This window comes from Sander lucioperca, chromosome 19, assembly GCF_008315115.2.
Source record: "Sander lucioperca isolate FBNREF2018 chromosome 19, SLUC_FBN_1.2, whole genome shotgun sequence".
Classification (NCBI taxonomy): domain Eukaryota; kingdom Metazoa; phylum Chordata; class Actinopteri; order Perciformes; family Percidae; genus Sander; species Sander lucioperca.
The window spans coordinates 3,247,779-3,268,873 of record NC_050191.1 but is presented as its reverse complement, the minus strand read 5'-3'; the positions used below and the strand labels follow the sequence as shown (position 1 = coordinate 3,268,873).

Sequence of the window (21,095 nt, the reverse complement as noted above, 5' to 3'; positions counted from 1 at the left end):
GCAGATGTAAAGTCCAGGATGAAGGTTAGTACAAGTGTAGTGGCTATAGGGATGGGGGGGGGGGGGGTTAAGAGTCAGTGTCAGTGGGGGTCTGGGGCCTTGTTGTTGAGGCTTACTGCTGAAGGGAATAAGCTGTTTTTGTGGCGTGAAGTTTTGGTCCTGATGGACCGCAGAGGGGAGGAGTGACAGGGATCGGCTACAATCTTTCCTGCACCGCCTCAGCGTCCTGGAGGCGTAAAGGTCCTGGAGAGACGGCAGACTGCAGCCAATCACCTTCTCAGCAGAGCGGATGATAGTCTACGCATGATTCGCAGTAAGTACATCCTCTGTTGTGCTTTTTTGATGAGGGAGCTGATGTTCAGCACCCACCGGCATTGACCTCGGGTGGTTAAGGTTAGGATAGCCGATTGGTCAGGGGATAGGACCTGTACAAATCAGGTTACGTTAAGCGTAAGCAGTGACGCCTGGCCAATGGTAGCTATTGAAGGGCGGGTCTTGGCGTGGCCATAGTGGGGAAAGAAAAAATATCGCCAACGCCTTAGGTCCTGGGAGATGATGGAGCCATAGACTGTTTAAAAGAAGCCCAGGAAGCGAAAGGACAGCTTCCTCGGGATTTCCCGCTCATAACCACCGGGGGCGCTGTGGCCTTTCAAGTTGTATTATACTTCACTCTCCTGTTCTTCAAACGTATCGCAGTCTTCTTTGACTTTGAAACATGGCTGCGTTCCATATTAGAGAGACCTAGGTAACGTTAGTCCAAATGCCTGCGATGTTAATTTTTCGAGCATTGTTGTCATATATTTATTCAAAGAGCGGTCGTTTATACGTTTGACCGGACATGACAGATAAAGATGTCGGTAAAGGGAAGGACAGTGCCGGGGAAAAAGGATACAGGACCCCCGGCCTGAGGGGCGCACAGACAACGACACTGTTCCGAGCTGTCAACCCTGAACTCTTCATAAAACCTGTAAGACTCAGACAGACACTCAGTTTGCTGTTCACTGAGCAAATACATAACGTTGAAGCTAGTTTCTGCTCGAAAATTAGCTTAGCATAGCTAATTTAAGTTGGAATCTATCGAGCGTGCCACAATGCAACAATTCCGTCACTCTGTCTTTAAATTAAACTCTGTCTATTTGATGTTTTTTTCTGTAATGTCTTATTCGCGTGCCAGTCGTCTCATCCTTTTAATGTTTACAGATACCTTTGAAGACATTCATTACACTTAACGTTACCCACCAAGAACTAACTAAACAGCAGTAGCCTGGTTCAGGTTTGACTTGTCCAAGTAGGCCTACAGCAATATGCCATGTAAATATAGACGTGGGTGTATTATTGTCTGGTAAAGTAAACGACTATGACATTGCCCTATTGTCTATGCGTGAAAGTGAATTATTTAACGTTACCTTGAAAAAAGACTAATCTCCCAGTCAAGGACCACTTTTTTGCTTTATTCTGGAACTTTTAACCACATCTCACGGTCTTCATCAGCAAAAAAAATAAAATGGGAAGTAGGCCTACATCTTGGATTGAGGTTTTGTCAAAAATCCACTTAGTCTGTTTTCATAAGGGAACAGTGGCATTGCCTTTTAACAAATCTGAAATCCTTCACTGTAACATAAAGCTGTGATCTTTTTCAGAATAAACCAGTGATGGCGTTTGGACTGGTGACCATCACCTTGTGTGTGGGCTACCTGGGCTATATGCACGCAATGAAAGAAAACGACCAGCAGCTATATGAGGCCATCAACAGCGAAGGGGAAAGATACATGAGGAGGAAGACTTCCAAATGGGACTGATGGCACAACATCAGTGTGTGTGTGTCCTGTAATGACAGAGTGAATTAAAGCCTGACTGGACTCAAACAAGGACACCTGTCCACTTTTCTCTAAATGCTTCCATTAAACTTCTCTAATCTGTAAATACAACTACATTTCCACACAATAAGATAACTGTGCAAAATTAAAAGCAGTAGACATGACATTCACTGTTGAAATGGTTTTTTTTTTGGACTGTTGAGCAGACAAAGAAGATGTTACCTTGAGCTCTGGGAACTTTTGATGGGGATTTTAATGAATGACATTTTGAATAGATAATTCCCAGCATGGCTCCAACCAACTTTACCCTGAGAGGTAGAGGTCCAATCAGATCAATTAAGAGTCATTTACACCACTGTGTATGGGCCTGCAGGACCTTTAACATTACATGAGTGCCTGGAAGTCACTAAAAAAAAACACTACTTGGCTCATGGTAAGCAGTGTGAAGTATCCAGTGCTAAAACATGATATGGTAAACATGTTCCTAAATAAAATGGGATTTTAAACATTTCATAAAGTAAAAAATTCTATAATGAAAATGAATTCCAAAAGAAATAAAAATCAATGTGATGTATGATATCACTTCACATTGTTTTTGCTTGTTACAATTTATATATTAATATTGTTTCTGAATTCTTACATACGATTATTCACTTCACAATGGATTTGTTAATGTCTGTATAAGGACATCAGCTCCTTTTTATGTGTTTGGTTATTCACATAGGAACTGGTACTGCAGAGCTGAAATCAACAGCTTACCACACAGACATTTTATGTTTTATTAAACAACATAAATAATTCCAAGTACAGCTGAAAAAAAAAACAATGTGGTCTTTATGAGGCACAGATGTCAGCTCAGAGGAGAGTGTCAGTGTTGCTCCATTATTTGGCTTTCTCATCCTGTAGGGACAAACAGAAGGCCAACGGTCATTAAAAGTAGTCTTGCATGAAAAGAAGAGCATGGAAATGACTAAAACTGGAGTTCATTTTCATTAGGTGGTAGATTGAAACTGACAAATTCAATGTTATCAATTGAATTAAAGAGGAGTTTGCTTCATTCAGTCATACTTAGGTTTTAATAATATAATGGCCAGATATGCACAGAAACTTTATTTAAAGCAGCCATATTATGCTCATTTTCAGGTTCATAATTGTATTTTAAGGTTGTACCAGAATAGGTTTACATGGTTTAATTTTCAAAAAACACCATATTTTTGTTGTACTGCAGTGCTCTCTCTCACTGCTGCAGATCCTCTTTTCACCTGGTCTCTGTTTTAGCTACAGAGTGAGACCTCTTTTCTTCTTCTTCTTCTGTACTATCTTTGATTGCACTTGCACATGCCCAGTAGCTCAGATGTAGATCATGTCAGCTAGCTAGCTCCATAGACAGTAAAAGAAAGGCTGTTTCTACAACTTCGGTCAGTTACAAGGCAGGATTAGCTGGGAGACTTCTAAATGAGGGCGCACATGTAAGTAGTTCTTTTGTAGATTATGGTGAACTTGTGTGTGTTGTAGCAGTGCTTTGCTATTGAGAATGAGGTAGCATGCTAGCGTTAGCATATACGAGCTAATGGTAGCGGTTAGCCTGCTCGTTTCGGCTTGTGACGTCACAAGCCGTTCCGATTTTGAACAGCTCACCCAGAGACTGAAGGCAGGACACATTCAGAAACCGTATCTCACTCTAAACAGCATGGATGGATTTTTTTCAAAGTTTGTATGTGTGTGGAAGCACCAGAGACACAACAGAACACCCCAAATCCCAGAAAAAGTGATTTTTTCATAATATGGGCACTTTAAAAAAAAAGTGAGATATTCTGTCAATTTCAACATTTAAAAAAACGTGTTTGAGGATGGTACCTTGATAACGTTAGCCAGCTCCTGCAGTGTTTGTTCATATCGGGCTTCCATACCCTTCAGGTTCTCTGGTTTGACAATCTGCTTTTGAATCCCGGGGCTTCCTGCTTCCACCACCATCTGAAGGAAGTTCTTCTCCTGAGCACAAAAAGAACATTGTTTTGTACGGTCTACACATACTGTTTATGCTGTTCATAAGTCTTTTTCTTTCTGTCCGACTCTCTAATCCATATTTAATTATATATATTTGTAGAAGTGTTTAACCTGGACTCCGAGCAGAAAGGTGAAGGCCAGGCCTGTTTTCCCTGCTCTTGCGGTTCTTCCAATCCTGAACAACAACATAAAAAGCCAGGACAAAGTCTCAGCCAGAACACAGTATGATAGAGCTACACTGGACAATATGAAGGATTGATTACCTATAATCCTGGTTTTTGATTTAAAAAAAAAAAAAAAAAAAAAAAAAAAGTCCTTTACATTATATTACATATACGTTTGATGGACAGCTCACCTATGGATGTACGTCCTGATGTACTGCGGTGCATCATAATTCACAACACATTTGACCCCGTCGATGTCGATGCCTCTGGAAGCTGCGTCTGTGCTGATCAACCTTCAGGGTGGCACGTTAGTTCAAATCATTGCTCATTAAAGCTCGCACTGCAGGAATTTATGAATGGCTAAGTAAATAAATACATATACAGAAATAAAATATACATTGAGAGAGTACTATAGACACATACACTCTGTATTTACTTCATCTTCTTAATGTGTATCTTAAAGTGCTCATATTATGCTGTTTGGCCTTTTCCCTTTCCTTTATTGTGTTATATATCTTTTTTGTGCATGTTATAGGTTTACAAAGTGAAAAGCCCAAAGTCCTCTCCAAAGGGACTTACCATCTCCAACAGAAAACACTGTTCACAAACTGCTCCAAACAGCTCTGTTGTAGTCCAGCCTTTACTTCAGAGACAAACGTGCGTCACTTTGTAACACACGTTATAATGCTCGTAGGGTTGCACGATATTGACAAAATGTGATATTGCGATATCGATTATGAATATTGCGATATCGATATTAATTTCGATATTGTTAAACATATGTAAAATTACAAAAGTTACGGGAAAACGCATCAAAATAGATTCATAACAAATACAACACAAGGTTTATTTCAACTGATGGTCGTATTGGACTGGTCCAACATGAATAAATAAATAGCATCCATGTCTACAGAACAGGACATGTTTCACTGGATGGACAGTATAAAATAAATAAAGAGAACAGGACAACTTTTCTTTCGCTTCTCTGATTGGTTCCGTTTTGTTGTCTCCATTTCTTCACTTGCACTGTCACTCTGTCGAAATATGCACACATGTGGTACGCTCCATAGGGTTTGTCACGTAGTGGACCCGTGCGCTGACGTGCACCAACATGTGCAAGTGGCACGGGAACTGGCCAATGAAACGTGATCATTATAGCATTTCAAGCGGGCTCTAAATCAAACACAACTAAGCCACACAGCCAACGGACGGGACGCAGCGCTCCACAAAATAAACAAAATACTGTCACTTTCCATATAATATTGCCCAACGTGATATTGTGATAATGATATTGAGTCAATATATCTCGCACCCCTTAATGCTCGTCTAGCTGCTAGCATAGCATGCCCTCATACTCTGCTTCTGACTGGCTAGTAGTCCTGTGCGACTCCCAACAAAGATGGAACAGAAGTGTGATGTCTCACTCTGTAGCTAAAACAGAGAGCTCAACACACAGGGTGAAAAGAGGAGCTGCAGCAATGTGCAGTACAACAAAAATATGGTGTTTTTTGAAAATTAAACCATGTAAACCTATTCTGGTACAACCTCTAAATACAATTATGAACCTGAAAATGAGCATAATATGAGCACTTTAATGTGTAACGTGTATACTGTAGATTGTCGTCCAACTCTTGACTGTGTATAACAGCTATATGTTTAAGTTTGCTTGTATATTTGTCAGCTATCTCCTGAACCAAACTCCAAACCGCCTCGCAAATATGACAAAAAATACATTTCTTAATGATACACAAGCAGCATCAGCACTCAAGAACAGCTTGACGGTGACACACATTTTGGGAAAGTAAATTATACATTTAGTTGTCACTCCGACATGCATGCATCACATTCCAGCCAATTTCACACGCCAACCAAGCGGAGACTTCTACAGTTAGTAATTATTTCTCATGTAAAACGACACATAATTCATGACCACTATGCATAACAATGCATGAGCCAATAATAATTAATGATAGGTTTAAAGCAGTGGATGGATGGATTTTTAGGGGGCATCGCTATGGCATGGTGGTTATCCTTTGGATAATAGATTACTTGGTCCCTAGGATTTGTTGTTATCCTTCTAAAGAATGTCAGCGTTTCCCCTATCCTTGTATAGGGAACCCCCACAAGAGAATATGCAGTTAAAAAAAGAGATTGGTGATGGGCGCCCGGATATCTCAGTTGGTGGAGCGGGCGCCCATATATGGAGGTTTGCCCCTCGACGCAGCGGGCGCCTTTTAAATGCTACATTGCTTGTAAGGAAATAACAGTAGTAACAGGTAAACAAGCTTTAAAAGTGACATAATGATGCCGATGTAAAGCGGTGTTCAAGTGGATTTCGAAAAGTAACTGATAAATATTTAAAGAAACTTGTGTTAAGCTGAGAACTTAATTTAATACAGCGTGTGTGCGTGTGCGTGTGTGCGTGTGCGCCCCCCCCCCCCCCCCCATCCTAAAGCAGTAAACCTAGGGGAACCACGCTGTGTTCGGTATATACATGAAATTGAATAAAATGTCTGATGAAGCTTGCTGTACTGAAACGTATCTTCACAAAACCCTTATGTATCGTAAATACGATGCTTTTGCTACACTGGCTCGCAACTTATTCTCCAACACAACGGTGTGCACACAGCTACACGGACTCACAGTTGGATCTTTCCCTGTTCAAATTCCTTCAGCGTCTTCTTTCTCTCAGAAGGAGAGAGTCGGGAGGAGAACTCAGCCGCCTGAATTTCTCCAAAGAGCTGCACCAGCAGATAAAGTCTGGAGGAGGAAAAAAACAAACAAAAAAGGCCACACTAAAAGAGTCTGCAGCACTTGAAATTTGGAAAGATGCACACAAATGGGTCTAATAGGTTTAAACTGTTGCTCTCTCGAAAAAACCTGTGTGCAGTTTCTCTGGAGTTGGTGAAACAGAGGATGGGGCTGAGCTTCATGCGCAGGATGAAGTGGAGGATGAGGAGGGGCTTTTTGCTTAACGTACAGGGCACGTAGTACTCCTAAACACAAAAAGGTGCAGTCATTAACAAAGTGAGCCATGTCTCATCATCATTGTCTGACACCACAGTGCTCTGCACTTCCACGTGTGCCTGCGCTCCTTCCTGAAGCTCAAAGCTGCTCTCTTACCGTGAGACCTTGGGGGAAGTTAAAGCAGCCTTGTTTCTGGGTGGGGGCAGCTGCTGTGATGCTGCCGTTGCTGCTGCTGATGGTGCTGGAGTGACTGTGGATGGAGCTGAAGAGTCGGGGCTGGTGGAGGCCCAGCTGCTGCAGCTTCTCTGGGTTCTGTGTAAGGGTGGCAGAAAACAGCAGCTTCTGCAGCGGCATCTGAGGTGGAGACAGACTGAGAGGGGAAACGGATGGTTTCTGAAACTTAACGCTCTGCAATTGTAAAGCTCTACATTCAGTTCATATTCTACAGTTACACTGCCTTCAAAGTGGAGCTCTAGTATTATTTTAACCCTTGTGTTGTCTTCCCGACTGAATGTGTTGTCTTTCTGGGGACAAAATGTTGTCGCTTTTATTTGATGATTTTTTGAGCTTGTTTTAATTCCTGGTCAATAAACCTCATTTAAATGACATTGTACCACTTTTTGAGTTTGAAAGAAAAGCAGAAATTATGAATTATTTCGACTAATAGTTAAGATCAGAGGATGCTGAGCGTATCACAGACTGGTTTATGTCAAAGTTTAGTCAAAAAATCCTGCCGACAACGCCTGGTTTTGGGGTGGCAGTAGCTCAGTCAGTAGGGAGTTGGATTGGGAACCGGAGGGTTGCTGGTTCAAGTCCCTGTACGGACCAAAGTATGGACCAGCTGGTAGCTGGAGAGATGCCAGTTCACCTCCTGGGCACTGCCAAGGGCCCTTGAGCAAGGCACCGAACCCCTAAACTGCTCGGGGCGCCTTTCCATGGGCAGCCCCCTCACTCTGACATCTCTCCATTAGTGCATGTATAGGACCTGAGCACGTGTGTGTAATTCAGGCCTGTGTGTAATAACAACAGAGTGAAAATAATTGTAATTTCCCCTTGCAGGATTAATAAAGTATACATTATTATTAAACCTTTTTTTTTTCAAATGCTATGAAACTGAATAAAACAACAAAAATGTATTATTTTACCTGCGAAGCATGGTGCATCCAAGTTATTTTGGGGCAATTTGGTTGTAAGAAACAATTTCTGATATAAAAAAAACTTTGAAAACGAGTCAAATTTGACCCGAGGGCAACACAAGGGTTAAAGCTATAGTGTGTAGTTTCTGCCGCCCCCATGAGGAATTCTAAGTAATGACAACAATGATGGACTCTTCAGAAGAGGTCATTATCTTCACTCGAGTCACTGGACGCCACAGTCAAAGAAGAAAAAAAACACATCCCTGAAAAAAGTCTGAGTTTCATCTCTAACCACTGAAAAGAGACTGTGTATCTTCAGGTGTAAACACAGACTCACCTGGCTGCTGTCACACATGCTGGCTCAGTCCGCCTGAAGATGGACAGGGCTTCTGCTCCACTTCCTGATCTGTACACCGCCTTCACCACCTGACTGAGCCAAGACTGGTGCATGCTGTCAATCATCCTGTCAGCCTCGTCAATAATCTGGGACGGATGAGAGAACGAAAGCCTCCACTTCAAGTACAGCAATGGGAGATGGCGGACAATGGACTTAAACGTCAGGTATATCTGCTGTGCTTGGTCAAAAACACTGGGTTAAGTTATACAGATTTTAAGAACTCACAAGAAACCTGAGGTGTTCCAGACTTAAGCCTGAATTCTTGTTGATGTGATCAACCAGTCGACCTGGAGTGGCCACTACAATGTCTGCTAAACTGCGTCTTATGCCGCCTCTGCAAGAAAAATCAGAACACAGATGAAAGAAGCAGTATAGTGATCGATTCGATTTTTTACAACATACAAATAATAAAAAATGAAAATAATATGTCCTGAACAGCTGCTGAGGCACTATTATGAAGCTGAACGTACCGGTGTTCTGAGAGTGAAGCCTGCTCTGCAGCGAAAGACCTCTGACCAGCCAGCATCACGACTCTGAGAGCGGTTCCCTCAGCGTGCGATGCGAACACTTTGCAAACCTGTACACGGGAACATTTTCAATCTATAGAGTGAACATTACTGGATGATGTTCTCCAGATTCTGTTTGGAAAGGTTCTGACCTGCTGGGCGAGCTCTTTGGTCGGCAACACGGCCAGAGCCCGGACTTCACACACCACCCGCTCCATCAGCACCTGATGGTAGAGGACATCTTTATTTCGTCTGGAGAGACTTTCTACACGTTCCCTCTTCACACTTACACATGCAGTAGTGTCTGACAAGGTGCTTTTAACCCTCCTGTTGTCCTCGGGTCAAGTCTAACCCCTTTTCAAAAGTTTTCTATATCAGAAATGTGGGTTTCTTTCAACAAAATTGCCCGAAAATAACATGGATGCTTCAACGCAGCGCTTTTCGCAATTAAAATGCTTAAAAAAAAAAACGTCAAAGAATGTTAACTAAAATGACATAAGAGCGCCAAACACATTGAAAAAAGCGACTAAAGGCATTGAACAGTCCTTCCAGAAAAATGCGTGTAAAATGAAAAATGAGTTTTTTTGTGATTGTTGCGGGCAAAAATCCTTGATTATGCGGCACGTTTTCTTAAAAAATGCGATGGAATATGCAGGATATTTATGCAATGAAATTGTGGGAACTTGCAAAAATTGCGGGAACTTGCAAAAACTGTGGTTTCATCATGGCTTCATCGCGGGGTTCGCAGCTTTTCGATAATGTTCACGTCGCGTAATTACGTCACTTCATAACGTTCCCATGGCAACAGGGGAAAATGGCTGCTCTTGTGTGAAGTAAACGCAACATTTTTCAACTTTCTTTCTTTTCAAGCTTTGACAAAAAATGCGCCCCCGCATAAATATGTGGACTTGTGTGATATGTGGCTGATTATGCATTGAATTATGCGATCACATAATCACGTTTTTCTGGAGGGACTGATTGAAATCCTAGAAAACAGCAGAATAAAGCTTTGAAAAAAACATCAAACAAGGCACTAACAAAGTTTTTTTTTTTTTTTTTTTTTTTTTTTTTTAAAAACGTAAAAATAGTTGAAAAAAGCATCAAAAAATGTGTCGAAAAAATGTGAAAATAGTATTGATTTTCAGTTTTGACCAGTAGGACAAATCAAATATATTACATATTACAAGCTACTCTCATTGATGTCAGTGTTACTGATTTCACTACTTTTGCGTTATTTTTACTGTAACCGCAGAATGACGACTAGGCATTATAAAATGTAAGAGGGTCATGTTTCATAGCGGGTAATCAAAGCAGATCTGGCCCATTCCTGCATTTACATGCAGCAGTTACCACTTTGTATTAAAATAGGCCGCTTATATTAAACGCTTTAATGTAGTGAGTATCCCTCGTTTGTAAAGAGATTCCGTGCACGTTAGATACAGCCGCTATAGGCTCTCTTTTGCAAACCAAACGTACAGTCTGACTCCGCAGCCATCTCAGCCATTTCATTTCAGCAACAGAATTCTTCGGGGGATTTTTTTTTTTTGGGTGCCGCACCGGCGAAAAAATTCAAAACAATGTAATCTTAATTTCGGGTGGTAATGTGTTACGTAATCTATATCCTCGATGTTCCACTTCCGGGATTGCTCCGGTGCAGCCGGAAAATTCCGCCGGGTGCATGTCTTTTCGCCGATGTCCGTTTCCTTCCGCTTTCTTTGTGTTGGCGTTCTAACCTCCGGTGGATTTCTGAGGACTATGGTTAAGTGCTCCTCAGATCTCTGCAGGGTAAATCCAGACAGCTAGCTAGACTATCTGTCCAATCGGAGTTTTCTGTTGTACGACTAAAACAACTTTTGAATGTACACAGATTCCACCAAAACAAGTTCCTTCCCAAGGCTATTTTGCAGTGGCTCCGTGCAGAGCGTGGCACCGCCCATGACGATTGTGATTGGTTTAAAGAAATGCCAATAAACCAGAGCACATTTTTTTCTCCCATCCCGGAATGCTGTGTTGGACTAGCCAGACCCTCCTCCGCAGCGCTGTAGAAGAAGGTCTGGCAAAGCGAGACTATGCGTTACTTGACATAGTAAATGTAATAACATTACCGAAATCCTAAGAGTAAAGCGTTATATTACTTTGTTACTGCTAAACGTAATATACTGTATTACTGTAACCCCCCCCCCCAACACTGGTGCCTATACATGTATGACTCTCTTGCTCAAAGGGGATGGCGGGAAGCTCACCTGTATGACAGGTATAACAAATGCAAGAGTCTTGCCACTGCCCGTTGGTGCAGACACACAGATGTCTCTGGGCTTGTAGCCGCCTCGTCCAATCAGCAGCCCCTGCTGTGCGCTCTCCAAGATGGCTGGGATCACCTCTGCTTGCACTGTGAAAAGGTGACAGTATTGGTCACAACTGTATTTCTCAGGTGTACGCACAATATACAAAGCCTTCACCACAACGTGCCTTCACAGTGGATTTTTCCACCCCCACCCCCACTCCCAACACCTACACCCACCACATGCATGCACAACACATGCACCCTTTTTTTTTTAGCTACATAGACACCATGTATATCTGATTTATTATAACAAACAAATACAGGAAAACAACACTGATGTAACATCAATATTAAAAGCCCCATTCTCAATCACTTGGAACTTTGGAAACCCGCTGCTGAATACACAAGTAAATACAGCATGTGTCTTTACCTGGGAAAAGGTGCTGAATGCCATTATTTTGTAGTTTTTTCACAAGCAGAGCCGAAAGTTCTGGGATGTCAGAGATGGGGACCAGGTTGCTTTTAATGTCTCTGTGAATCACATCCGGCTGAGCGAGCCACTGAGGCAGGACTCTGTGTACCTGCGAAAAGAAGCACACACACATACTGTGTGGGTGTTTGTCCACAGAGGAATACTAATGATGTTGGTGGTCCTTTTAGCACCCTCGACAAATGACTGTACCTTTTGGACGGGTTTGTTCTCGAATCCTCCCAGGACCGTGTATCCAGCTGGAGCAGAGGTCTTGCCCGTGGTTTGTTTTAGTGTGACATTTTCTGTCCCCGTTTTCTCTTCTTCTTCTTCTCCTCCTCCTCCTCCGGTGTCCTCCTGTCCATCTCTTCCAGTCACAGGAGTGCTGTCTGATAGACCTTTAACAGAACTGCCTAAAAGACAAGACAAACAAAATCATTTGACGCATATTTTGTTTAGCGGTAGGGCGAAGCCGATGCAGCATAGTATCGCGATATTTTCCGTGGCAATACTGTATCGATCCATGGACGCCAAGTATCGATCTTTTATTATATAAATTGCACATGAGAATTTAACCTTTTGGTACTAGAATAATGAGATCAATTGCTTTTTCAGGCCACTAGATGGAAAATTGAAGTGAGATGAACAAACCAAAGAAAACGTTGCTGTTGACAAGGTTTTGCTTTGGGGACATAAGTCAGTAAAAAATAATGAATTGCAATATATTGCAGAGTATGGCAATATGTTTTAAATCGCAATGATATTGTACCGTGATAATATCATATCGTGGGGCAGGTAGTATGTACATGACAGTAGCATGCTTTTGAACAGGCCATAACTTTCATTTTTGTTTTCATCTTAAACCCCAAATATAGAGTTTTACAGTCACTTGGGGGAAGGGGAAGAAGCTGTAAACATGACATTGAGTTATTATTACTTCAGAAAAATTGTTATAGGACAAGCGGTTCTTGCACGAGGCCCAATGAGCTGAAAGACACTTCAGAGCTCTGTAGAGCGGAGGGGCACGGCAGAGCTGGTGATAATTCTCAGTGAATTCCTCACCATGAATGACTCCTCGTTTTATCTCCAGAGTCTGGCTGTACCGGACTCTCCCGGTGATTTATTTAAATATTATTTCTTTGTTAATTTGGGTTTTATTTACTCAAGCATGGTATACATTTTTGTTTATGAAATTGTCATTGTCAGAAATTGTCAGGAAAATGCATCGATATTCTGTCAAATTAGATAACACAGACTCATTGCCTTTACTGTACCGATCATGCTCACTGCCGTGCGTATGATCCCCAAAGGCCCATTCTGAGCCAGGAAAAAGCCTGGAAGGCCTGGAATATTAATGTCTAGATAACCTCATATTTGGCATTTCTGTACTACAATGTCCGGCTACTTATTAGCCCAAATATATGAAGGCAATCAAATATCTGTGGTAAGCTAAAATCAGCTTATCATATTGGCCATGCTCTTTAAAGGGCACAATATCACAGTGAGTGAATGTCATCATATCATAACACTGATCATATCAATGATATGATATGGATATATTGCCCAGTTTTGGGTCAAAATGTGAGGATATAGAAGAACAAGCACACACCTGACTGATCCTTTTTCTTCTTCCGCATCTCTTTTGCAGCCGTCTTGTTCTTCTTTTCCTCGTGGACAGGCTCATCCTGGCTATCAGAGTCCAGAGTAATCGAAGGCACTACTTCTGATCTCCTCTTCTTGTGGTGCTTAGGCTCTTGACTATCGTCCTTGTCAGCTTTTCTTTTCGTTTTGGCATTCTGCTGTTCCGTCCGTTCTTTGGAGGGATGTTGTGTCTGTTCTGTCAAACTCTGTCGCTGCTTCTCTTTTGCCTTCTGCTGGAGTTTAGCCAGTAACGCCTGAGAACGAGACTCCTTCGAGACGCTCCCATTTCCCTCCTCTCCAAGATACCTGCGAGCAACATGACGGAATGTAATGGGTTACAGATTCTTCCTGAAGATCCACCAGAGAAAGATGGCCTGCTCAAGGAGGGAACAAGTAATACAACGCGCAGGTGCAGTAGCTAGCAGGGAAGGTGCTGTAGAGCTCACTACAGAACCTGGTCAAAGGGAGAAGGCTCGTCACACTTTGGAGGGCTGAATGGCAGCGGAGGAAGGGCAAAGAGAGGGCCAGAAAGCGCAGTGCATTCATTGCCAATCCCATTAGGCTCCTCCAAGACACTCCAAGTTCCGTCCCGGGCTCCAGCAGAGTACCTATCAAGGTCTACAAGCAGTGCCCAAGGCCCCTAGTGAGACTCCAGAAGATCTTAAAGCTGTTCTGGCGGAAAGGAAAGGTTGTTGCTCAGTGGGGGCACAGGGAGGGAGTCCGGTTACCACGACATGGAGCAGTTTCGTATCATCTCGCTGCTTAACAGATTGCTAGCTAATGTGAATTGTGGGGTTTATAGTGGGTCAATTATTTTTGACCTATATTGTGATATGATTCACGATATTGGAGGGGAATGATCATTTTTGTATCATTATTCTCATTTTCATTGAAAAATATTAAAACAAAATAAAAATGTAAATGATTATAGTGTGATTTTTGCAAGGCTTTAGTCTGTAGGATAGGATTTGCAGGCTGGGATGTCTCTGTAGCACCACAATACTTAATACAGAATGGTTTGACACATATTTTGCCTTTAACAAATATTACGCCCTTCTGCAATTTGGATATTGCATTAGTCCATATTGCAATTTTGATAATATTGCGATTCATTGTGCAGCCCTAGTGAATTGCACAGCTCATGTTTGTTAACAAGAACGGATGTCATTTTTAACATGAGATGAATTGTGCAGCTAGCTACCTGAACATTTTAATGATCTGACGCTAACTCCACAATAATCTGAAATGGGTTTTTGTCCGTTTATAATTTACTACATATTTACTACTACTGACTACATTCAGAGCTCAGAAACTGACAGACAAGGTGAGTTTGTCCAGGAAAGGTGAAGGATATTTTAAGAGCAGAAAAGACAAGAGAGCTAAAAGATAACATGAGAGAGACTTGCCATCCATCGATATATACTCAGCAAAAAAAGAAACGTCCTCTCACTTTCAACCGCTTTTATTTTCAGCCAACTTAACATGCGTAACACTTTGTATGAACATAACAAAATTCAACTACTAAGAACTAAATTGAACAACGTTTCACAGACATGTGACTAACAGAAAAGGGAAAAATGTGTCCCTGAACAAAGGATGGTCAAAATCAAAAGTCACAGGCAGTATCTGGTGTGGCCACCAGCTGCATTAAGTACTGCAGTGCATCTCCTCCGTTACAGGGAAGACATCCTCCTCCCTCATGTGGTACCCTTCCTGCAGGCTCATCCTGACATGACCCTCCAGCATGATAATGCCACCAGCCTCGTTCTGTGCGCGATTTCCTGCAAGACAGGAATGTTAGTATTCTGCCATGGCCAGCGAAGAGCCCGGATCTCAATCGCATTTAGCACGTCTGGGACCTGTTGGATCGGAGGATAAGGGCGAGAACCATGCCCCCCCAGAAATGTCCAGGAACTTGCAGGTGCCTTGGTGGAAGAGTGCGGTAACATCTCACAGCAAGAACTGGCAAACCTAGTGCAGTCCATGAGGAGGAGATGCACTGCAGTACTTAATGCAGCTGGTGGCCACACCAGATACTGCCTGTGACTTTTGATTTTGACCATCCTTTGTTCAGGGACACATTTTTCCCTTTTCTGTTAGTCACATGTCTGTGAAACGTTGTTCAATTTAGTTCTTAGTAGTTGAATTTGTTTATGTTCATACAAAGTTTTACGCATGTTAAGTTGGCTGAAAATAAAAGCAGTTGAAAGTGAGAGGACGTTTCTTTTTTTTTTGCTGAGTTTATATAATGCAGTACAGTACATAGAGGAACGAAATTGTGTTTCCTTTGACCTAGTGCAAAACAAAAGAATGAACGAATCAACAGGGTGAAAACTACGAGATGCAAAAACAGGTACAGAACAAGATACAAGACAAGGCACAGGCATATAGTGCAATAACAAACATGAAGTGCAATAATAGAAAAAGAGCACACACAAAAAGACACCAGTAAATAGTGAAAGAGAGAGGAGGGCAGACAGAGGTACGTTGACGAACTGGGAAAAAAAATTAGAAAACATAACTGTTTTGTCAGGGCTTACGTGCAGTTTAGTGTCCCAAATTATTTTCCAAAAACTGAGTGTCCTAAATGATGAGGGTCTTATTTGAGACAGGTTAGAGTTAGGGTAGCACAGGTGGTTTAGCAGGTTCATAATTAATTAAGGACATTGTATATGGGGAATTTAGGACACTAAACTGCACGTATACCTTTTGTCAGTATACATGTACATTTACTTCTCATATTTATACCAAGTTAGAGTTAATTGTCTGCTATTTTAACGGTAACATGCGTTTCGGTATACTTTAGCAGTTATACGCTTATAATTCCTAACATAAAATGAGTTCTCCGTATTTAAAAGTTCTCTTTTTTTAATACATAGCGCTAACGGTGTGTGATGGTTTGACCAATTAAAGAAGACTTTACTGCTTACTAGCTAGTTTATTACTTAGTATCTTAAATACACTCAGAAGCCAGATACAACCATATAACTCCAAAGTCATGTAATGTGACATAAAGCTAGCACAGAAGATAAGCCTACCTGTTTACGAGAAACAGAGACATTTCACCAGCGAAATGCTAACACTCCAGTCAAGTTGTTGTATGCTTTTCAGCTATCTAGCATTTGGGAATTATTAACACCGAGTAATTGACGACGTCCAGATTCGTAAACAGCTATGGTTCTTTAAAGTACTGGAAACGCTTAGCTTCTGTTAAACTACAAAAAAAGCAACACTTTCTCATGCGTTTTCCACATGGATGTTTAGGTTTTCCCTTCCACTTTGTAGTGGACGCGGTTTGATGACGCCACTCAAGCCGTCGCCTTTTTAATGCATCGCCATATGGGCGCTACAACCATGGGTGATGTATTTTTAAAAGTGTCCATTACAACTACCCAAAAAATCAGCATCAGAATGTATGCAATGCTTATCTGATTTAACTTTATAATTAATTGAACTGATATTTACTGTCTGATACTCTGGCAATGTACTTTTGTTGTTTATATTTTTTTACTGACTACTTGTTATATGATATTTTTTTCATCTGTATATCTATTTACTGATATGTATTATTTTTTTTACTTTCTTACTTATTTTTTTATTCTTTATGAAAACATGATCTGTAACAAAATGATTTATGTTCTACAAGTTCAATTTCCTTTTTTGACAAATTGTAACAAATGTATTCTGCAATAAAAAAAACTAAAAAAAACTACCCAACAAACCAAATTTAAAATATATAAATGAATCCGATCTGTCTGTATCTGGCATATTTAGTAGTTTTAACAGAGATGATTGTAATATTTATTGATGATTTATAGATGTTTTGGATTGATGTTGAAATTGTATTGTGTGGCTCTAAAGTAAAATGACAAAGCAGTGATATTATGTTTTACTATGAAGGAAATTATTTGGAAAAATGCCATGTTTTCATTTGGAATCTTTTTAATTTGATTTGGAAACTTTCATCATCATACCATAAATGGTAAATGGTCTGAAAGAAAAACCAAATGTTCACCGATTTAAAAATGATATTAAATTATATTCTGAAACTTTAGGACTGACAAATAAAAAAGCCATCTCAGACTCTAAACATCTACAATGCCAAACCTTTTTAGTGTAAATTATATACACCCATTTTTTTTGTTCATGTTTTTCTCTCTGTATTTACTGTATGTATTGTATGTATGTACTATTCTTAAGTAAACTCAAGTTTTTTGAAAATACATTTTTAATTTATTTTTATTTTGCTTTATTTATTTTTTTTGTGGGATTTTTCGGTGCAAGAAAACAACTTTTGCTTTCAGAGCCAGTTGTCCATACATGGGCTGCTGTTAAAATACACTTTGAAAAGTACTATCGCAACTAAAACTTAACCCAACCGTTTTTTAACCGCCACATCCAGTAGTAATAAACTGCTTGGCAAAAGCATTGGGATGAAGGAAACAAAAAATAAGAATTAAAAATAAAGCAAAAAAAGTGGGAGGTTAGAACAAATGATCATTTGAAGTTAGGGCAAATGGTTAAATAAAAGAATGCACCTAATAGGGAAAACTATCCTACAGGCTTGGTATATGTAATCTTTAAAAAATGTTTAGCATTGTAAAAGGAAAATATAAAGCCTTAGAATTTTATAAGAAACTGGATTACAGAGATAATTTAGGCGATGTTTTTGTTTTATTTGTTATATACACCAGTATGCTGCTAGGTGGCGGTAATGCGCCTTAAACACTAGTTGCCACCCGCCATTAAACAAAAGTAGGAAGAAGACGTTAACCAATCAAAACAAAGTTTGATTTTTTAAACGTGCAAAGCGGTCTATTTTACGTCAATGGAGCAAGAGGTTCACACCCATATACATCCAAGAGTCACTCACTAGCTAGTCGTTTTGAGACTATTGTCATTTATCGAATATGAATTAGTTTTCCTGCTGATTGTATGATTGGTGTGTGACCATTAAAAAGAAAAATGACAGAGGAGTCGGCAGTTAAGGTGTGTGTTCGAGTCCGCCCGCTTATTGAAAGGTAAGTTTTGAGCCGACTTCTAACTTTAGCGTTAACGGTTATTAAATTACTTAGAAGCTAACGTTAAGTTACCTAGCGTTAGTGCTAATGCTACATTTTTTTTAGTGCTAATGCTAACTGTGGACGTTACTAAAGTAATGTTGGGCATTTGCTGTTGGCTACATTTCGGACGTGTCTTTGTTTCAGCCAATACTTGTGTAACGTTATCTAGCGTTAACGATAAAAAAAAAACTTTAACTGTAGCTAGCTAGCTAGCTAGCTACTTAACTAACGTTAACCTAAGTTATGCGAAGCTAATGACGACGCTGAAGTTGGTGCTGTGAAGTCAATGTAGACGTTGAATGTGTTTTTTTTTTTTTCGGTTTACAATAACGTTATAACGAAAAAAGCATTACAATTTGTGTCAATATGTAATCGTTATTGCACGTTTATACTAACTACTAGTTACATTAACTAGTTAACACTAACCAAACTAACAAATTTCCTTGGAAATATGTTCCTAGATCCTTCCTTATCCAGAACTAACTCTATGCTGCTAAAGTGCTGAATCTTCAGGGATTGTAACACCACGTCCTAGGCCTTAATGAATCTAGTGTGCTGTTTCACTACCTAACAATTGGGAATGATATTGAGGACATAAGGGACATTGGTGTCACTTCCAAATAGTACATCTTGTTTTAGCTGAACTTCCAAAACCCATAAAATCGTCAGGGTTAATCAGGGATGTTTTAGCAATTCAACCACAAATTAAATCCAACTGAGCAACACTAAACTTTGTCTCTTGACGATGTGCATGTCCTTGTTACAGGGAGGAAAAGGCTGCAACAGAGAATGCAGAGCCTGTCCAGCTGTTTTGGAAAACTGATAAGAAATCAATTTATCAGATCGATAATGGAAATTCCACTAAGAGCTTTGGTTTTGGTATGTTTGGCAGCATGTGCAGCATCAAGAAATGTGTTTACTGGATTATGTGGCTCCTTTTGTGATATTTAGCATAGTAACAGAAATCCACCGTATATATATTCACTTTCCTCTGTTGTTCACAGACCGAGTGTTCACTTCAGATGAAACAACCAATCAGCTATACCAGGACATTGCAAAGCCTCTGGTCGTTTCCTCTGTTGAGGGATACAATGGTATGTATTGGAAACTGAATACACTGAGACCTCCCTTGTGGTAATGTGTTGCTCCATACACTCAGGGCCATTACATAGTCACATATTACATAGGACATATTTATAAATGATGTTCGGGTTGGGCTCGGTCACATCAGCCCAATAAGGCATTGAACATTTCAAATTTAAAAAAGCTTATGTAGGTGCGCGCCTGTGTTAACGTGCGCTTGTTGCCCCGTGTGCGCTGATGTGCTCATCTGTTGACATTTCCGAATGCCTTCCTACAGTTGCTTAATAAAAGCGGGCTTTCCTCACAAACAAACGTATGTGCCATTTATTATGAGAAAAAAAACGAGATTTTAACTGTGTCGGGCTCGGACATAAATATCTTAATGCCTGTGGGGCGCGGGCCGGGCTCGGACAGAAAAATGCGGCCCGATCCGCACTCTAAAGGGTACGCGTCCGCATTGCTACGCTTCGGCTGCCATTAGACTATGAAAGGGAGCGTGTCGCTTGCGTTGACTATGTAAGCGTTGACTATGTAACGGCCCTCAGTGTAGCTGCATGGTGTTTACTTTGTGTATTTATGTATTCTGTGTTTGATCCAAAGGAACCATATTTGCTTACGGACAGACTTCTTCTGGAAAGACATTTACCATGATGGGGAGTTCCCGTAATCCCGGAGTGATACCTCTGGCTGTGGAGGATGTCTTCCAAACTATTACAAAAGTAATAATTGTTTCACAGATTTGAAACCTATCACAGTTTGTTGTGTAATCGCTATATTAACCAACGCCTGCTCTTTTGCCCAACAGTTTCCAAATAAGGAGTTCCTTCTTAGGGTTTCTTACATGGAGATCTACAACGAAACGGTCAGCGATCTCCTCGTCGACAGCAGTAAGAGAAAACCCCTGGAGGTCAGAGAGACAATCAATGTAAGTGGGCTATTTAGAAGTTTAGGGTTCAGTGCTGTTTTATCAAATCTGAATCCCTTCTCAAATTTTGTCTAGGTTTCAACACTTGAAATGTTAGAACTAATTAAATCTCAAACATCCATAGACTAGGCCAACTGCAAACACACAAGCTATGCACTGAATGCCAGAAACCCTGAGAAGATGTACTTTCCTGTTTTACATCATCATTGTGATTGTGTCTTGACAAACGTGCAGAAAAACATCTTTGTGTCTGACTTGACTGAGGAATTGGTTACTTCTTCTGCGCAAGCCCTGGCCTGGATTCGGAAAGGAGAAAGTAAGATCTGAGGTCACTGAACATGAGAACGATCCCTACGGGATGTACACTGCGGACTGTGTAACAACCCATATGTTTTCTTCAATATCTGCCTCTGTAGAGAACCGCCACTATGAAAAGACAAGTATGAACCAACGGAGTAGCCGCTCACACGCCATTTTCCGAATGGTAAGCAACACTACAACGTAAAAGTTACATGTAGTATTCTGGGGAAATCTGGATTTTTCATGATTTTAGTTTTTCTTAGATCCTGGAAAGCAGAGAAAAGAGCGATCCAGCATCAGGTGAAAATGCTGACGGAGCCATCCTTGTGTCTAATT

General features: G+C 40.7%; 3 protein-coding genes across 15 annotated transcripts in view; 2 read left to right on the top strand and 1 right to left on the bottom strand.

Annotated features, from left to right (window-relative positions):
- Positions 1-663: 663 nt before the first annotated feature.
- The window catches only part of smim8 (small integral membrane protein 8), a 27,910-nt gene continuing 7,478 nt past the window's right edge, over positions 664-21,095 (top strand). For 2 of the 4 annotated variants that reach the window (XM_031323899.2, XM_031323902.2), the window contains exons 1-2: positions 664-967; positions 1,641-1,810. In XM_031323899.2, the coding sequence (XP_031179759.1) occupies positions 839-967; positions 1,641-1,799 (288 nt within the window). In that variant the 5' untranslated portion in view covers positions 664-838 and the 3' untranslated portion in view covers positions 1,800-1,810. Of the gene's footprint in view, positions 968-1,640; positions 1,990-21,095 lie in introns of those variants that run through there. The other 2 variants (XM_035995215.1, XM_031323897.2) reach the window with 2 other exon arrangements.
- Positions 2,583-16,705, bottom strand: ddx51 (DEAD (Asp-Glu-Ala-Asp) box polypeptide 51). Its single transcript, XM_031323896.2, has 16 exons — positions 16,427-16,705; positions 13,357-13,694; positions 11,961-12,160; positions 11,709-11,859; positions 11,238-11,383; positions 9,147-9,218; positions 8,959-9,065; positions 8,714-8,822; positions 8,429-8,574; positions 7,112-7,325; positions 6,869-6,984; positions 6,632-6,748; positions 4,180-4,281; positions 3,936-3,999; positions 3,675-3,809; positions 2,583-2,717 (listed from the first exon to the last, which is right to left on the bottom strand). The coding sequence occupies exons 1-16, from the start codon at positions 16,447-16,449 to the stop codon at positions 2,700-2,702; spliced, it is 2,058 nt and encodes a 685-aa protein (XP_031179756.1). The 5' UTR covers positions 16,450-16,705; the 3' UTR covers positions 2,583-2,699.
- Positions 18,164-21,095, top strand: part of cenpe (centromere protein E) — a 37,460-nt gene continuing 34,528 nt past the window's right edge. For all 10 annotated transcript variants that reach the window (XM_031323889.2, XM_031323895.2, XM_031323894.2 and 7 more), the window contains exons 1-8: positions 18,164-18,409; positions 19,218-19,330; positions 19,456-19,545; positions 20,135-20,253; positions 20,340-20,459; positions 20,694-20,775; positions 20,876-20,943; positions 21,023-21,095. The exon at positions 21,023-21,095 is cut by the window's right edge and continues 2 nt beyond it. In XM_031323889.2, coding sequence (XP_031179749.1) covers positions 18,354-18,409; positions 19,218-19,330; positions 19,456-19,545; positions 20,135-20,253; positions 20,340-20,459; positions 20,694-20,775; positions 20,876-20,943; positions 21,023-21,095 — 721 coding nt within the window. In that variant the 5' untranslated portion in view covers positions 18,164-18,353. The remainder of the gene's footprint in view (positions 18,410-19,217; positions 19,331-19,455; positions 19,546-20,134; positions 20,254-20,339; positions 20,460-20,693; positions 20,776-20,875; positions 20,944-21,022) is intronic.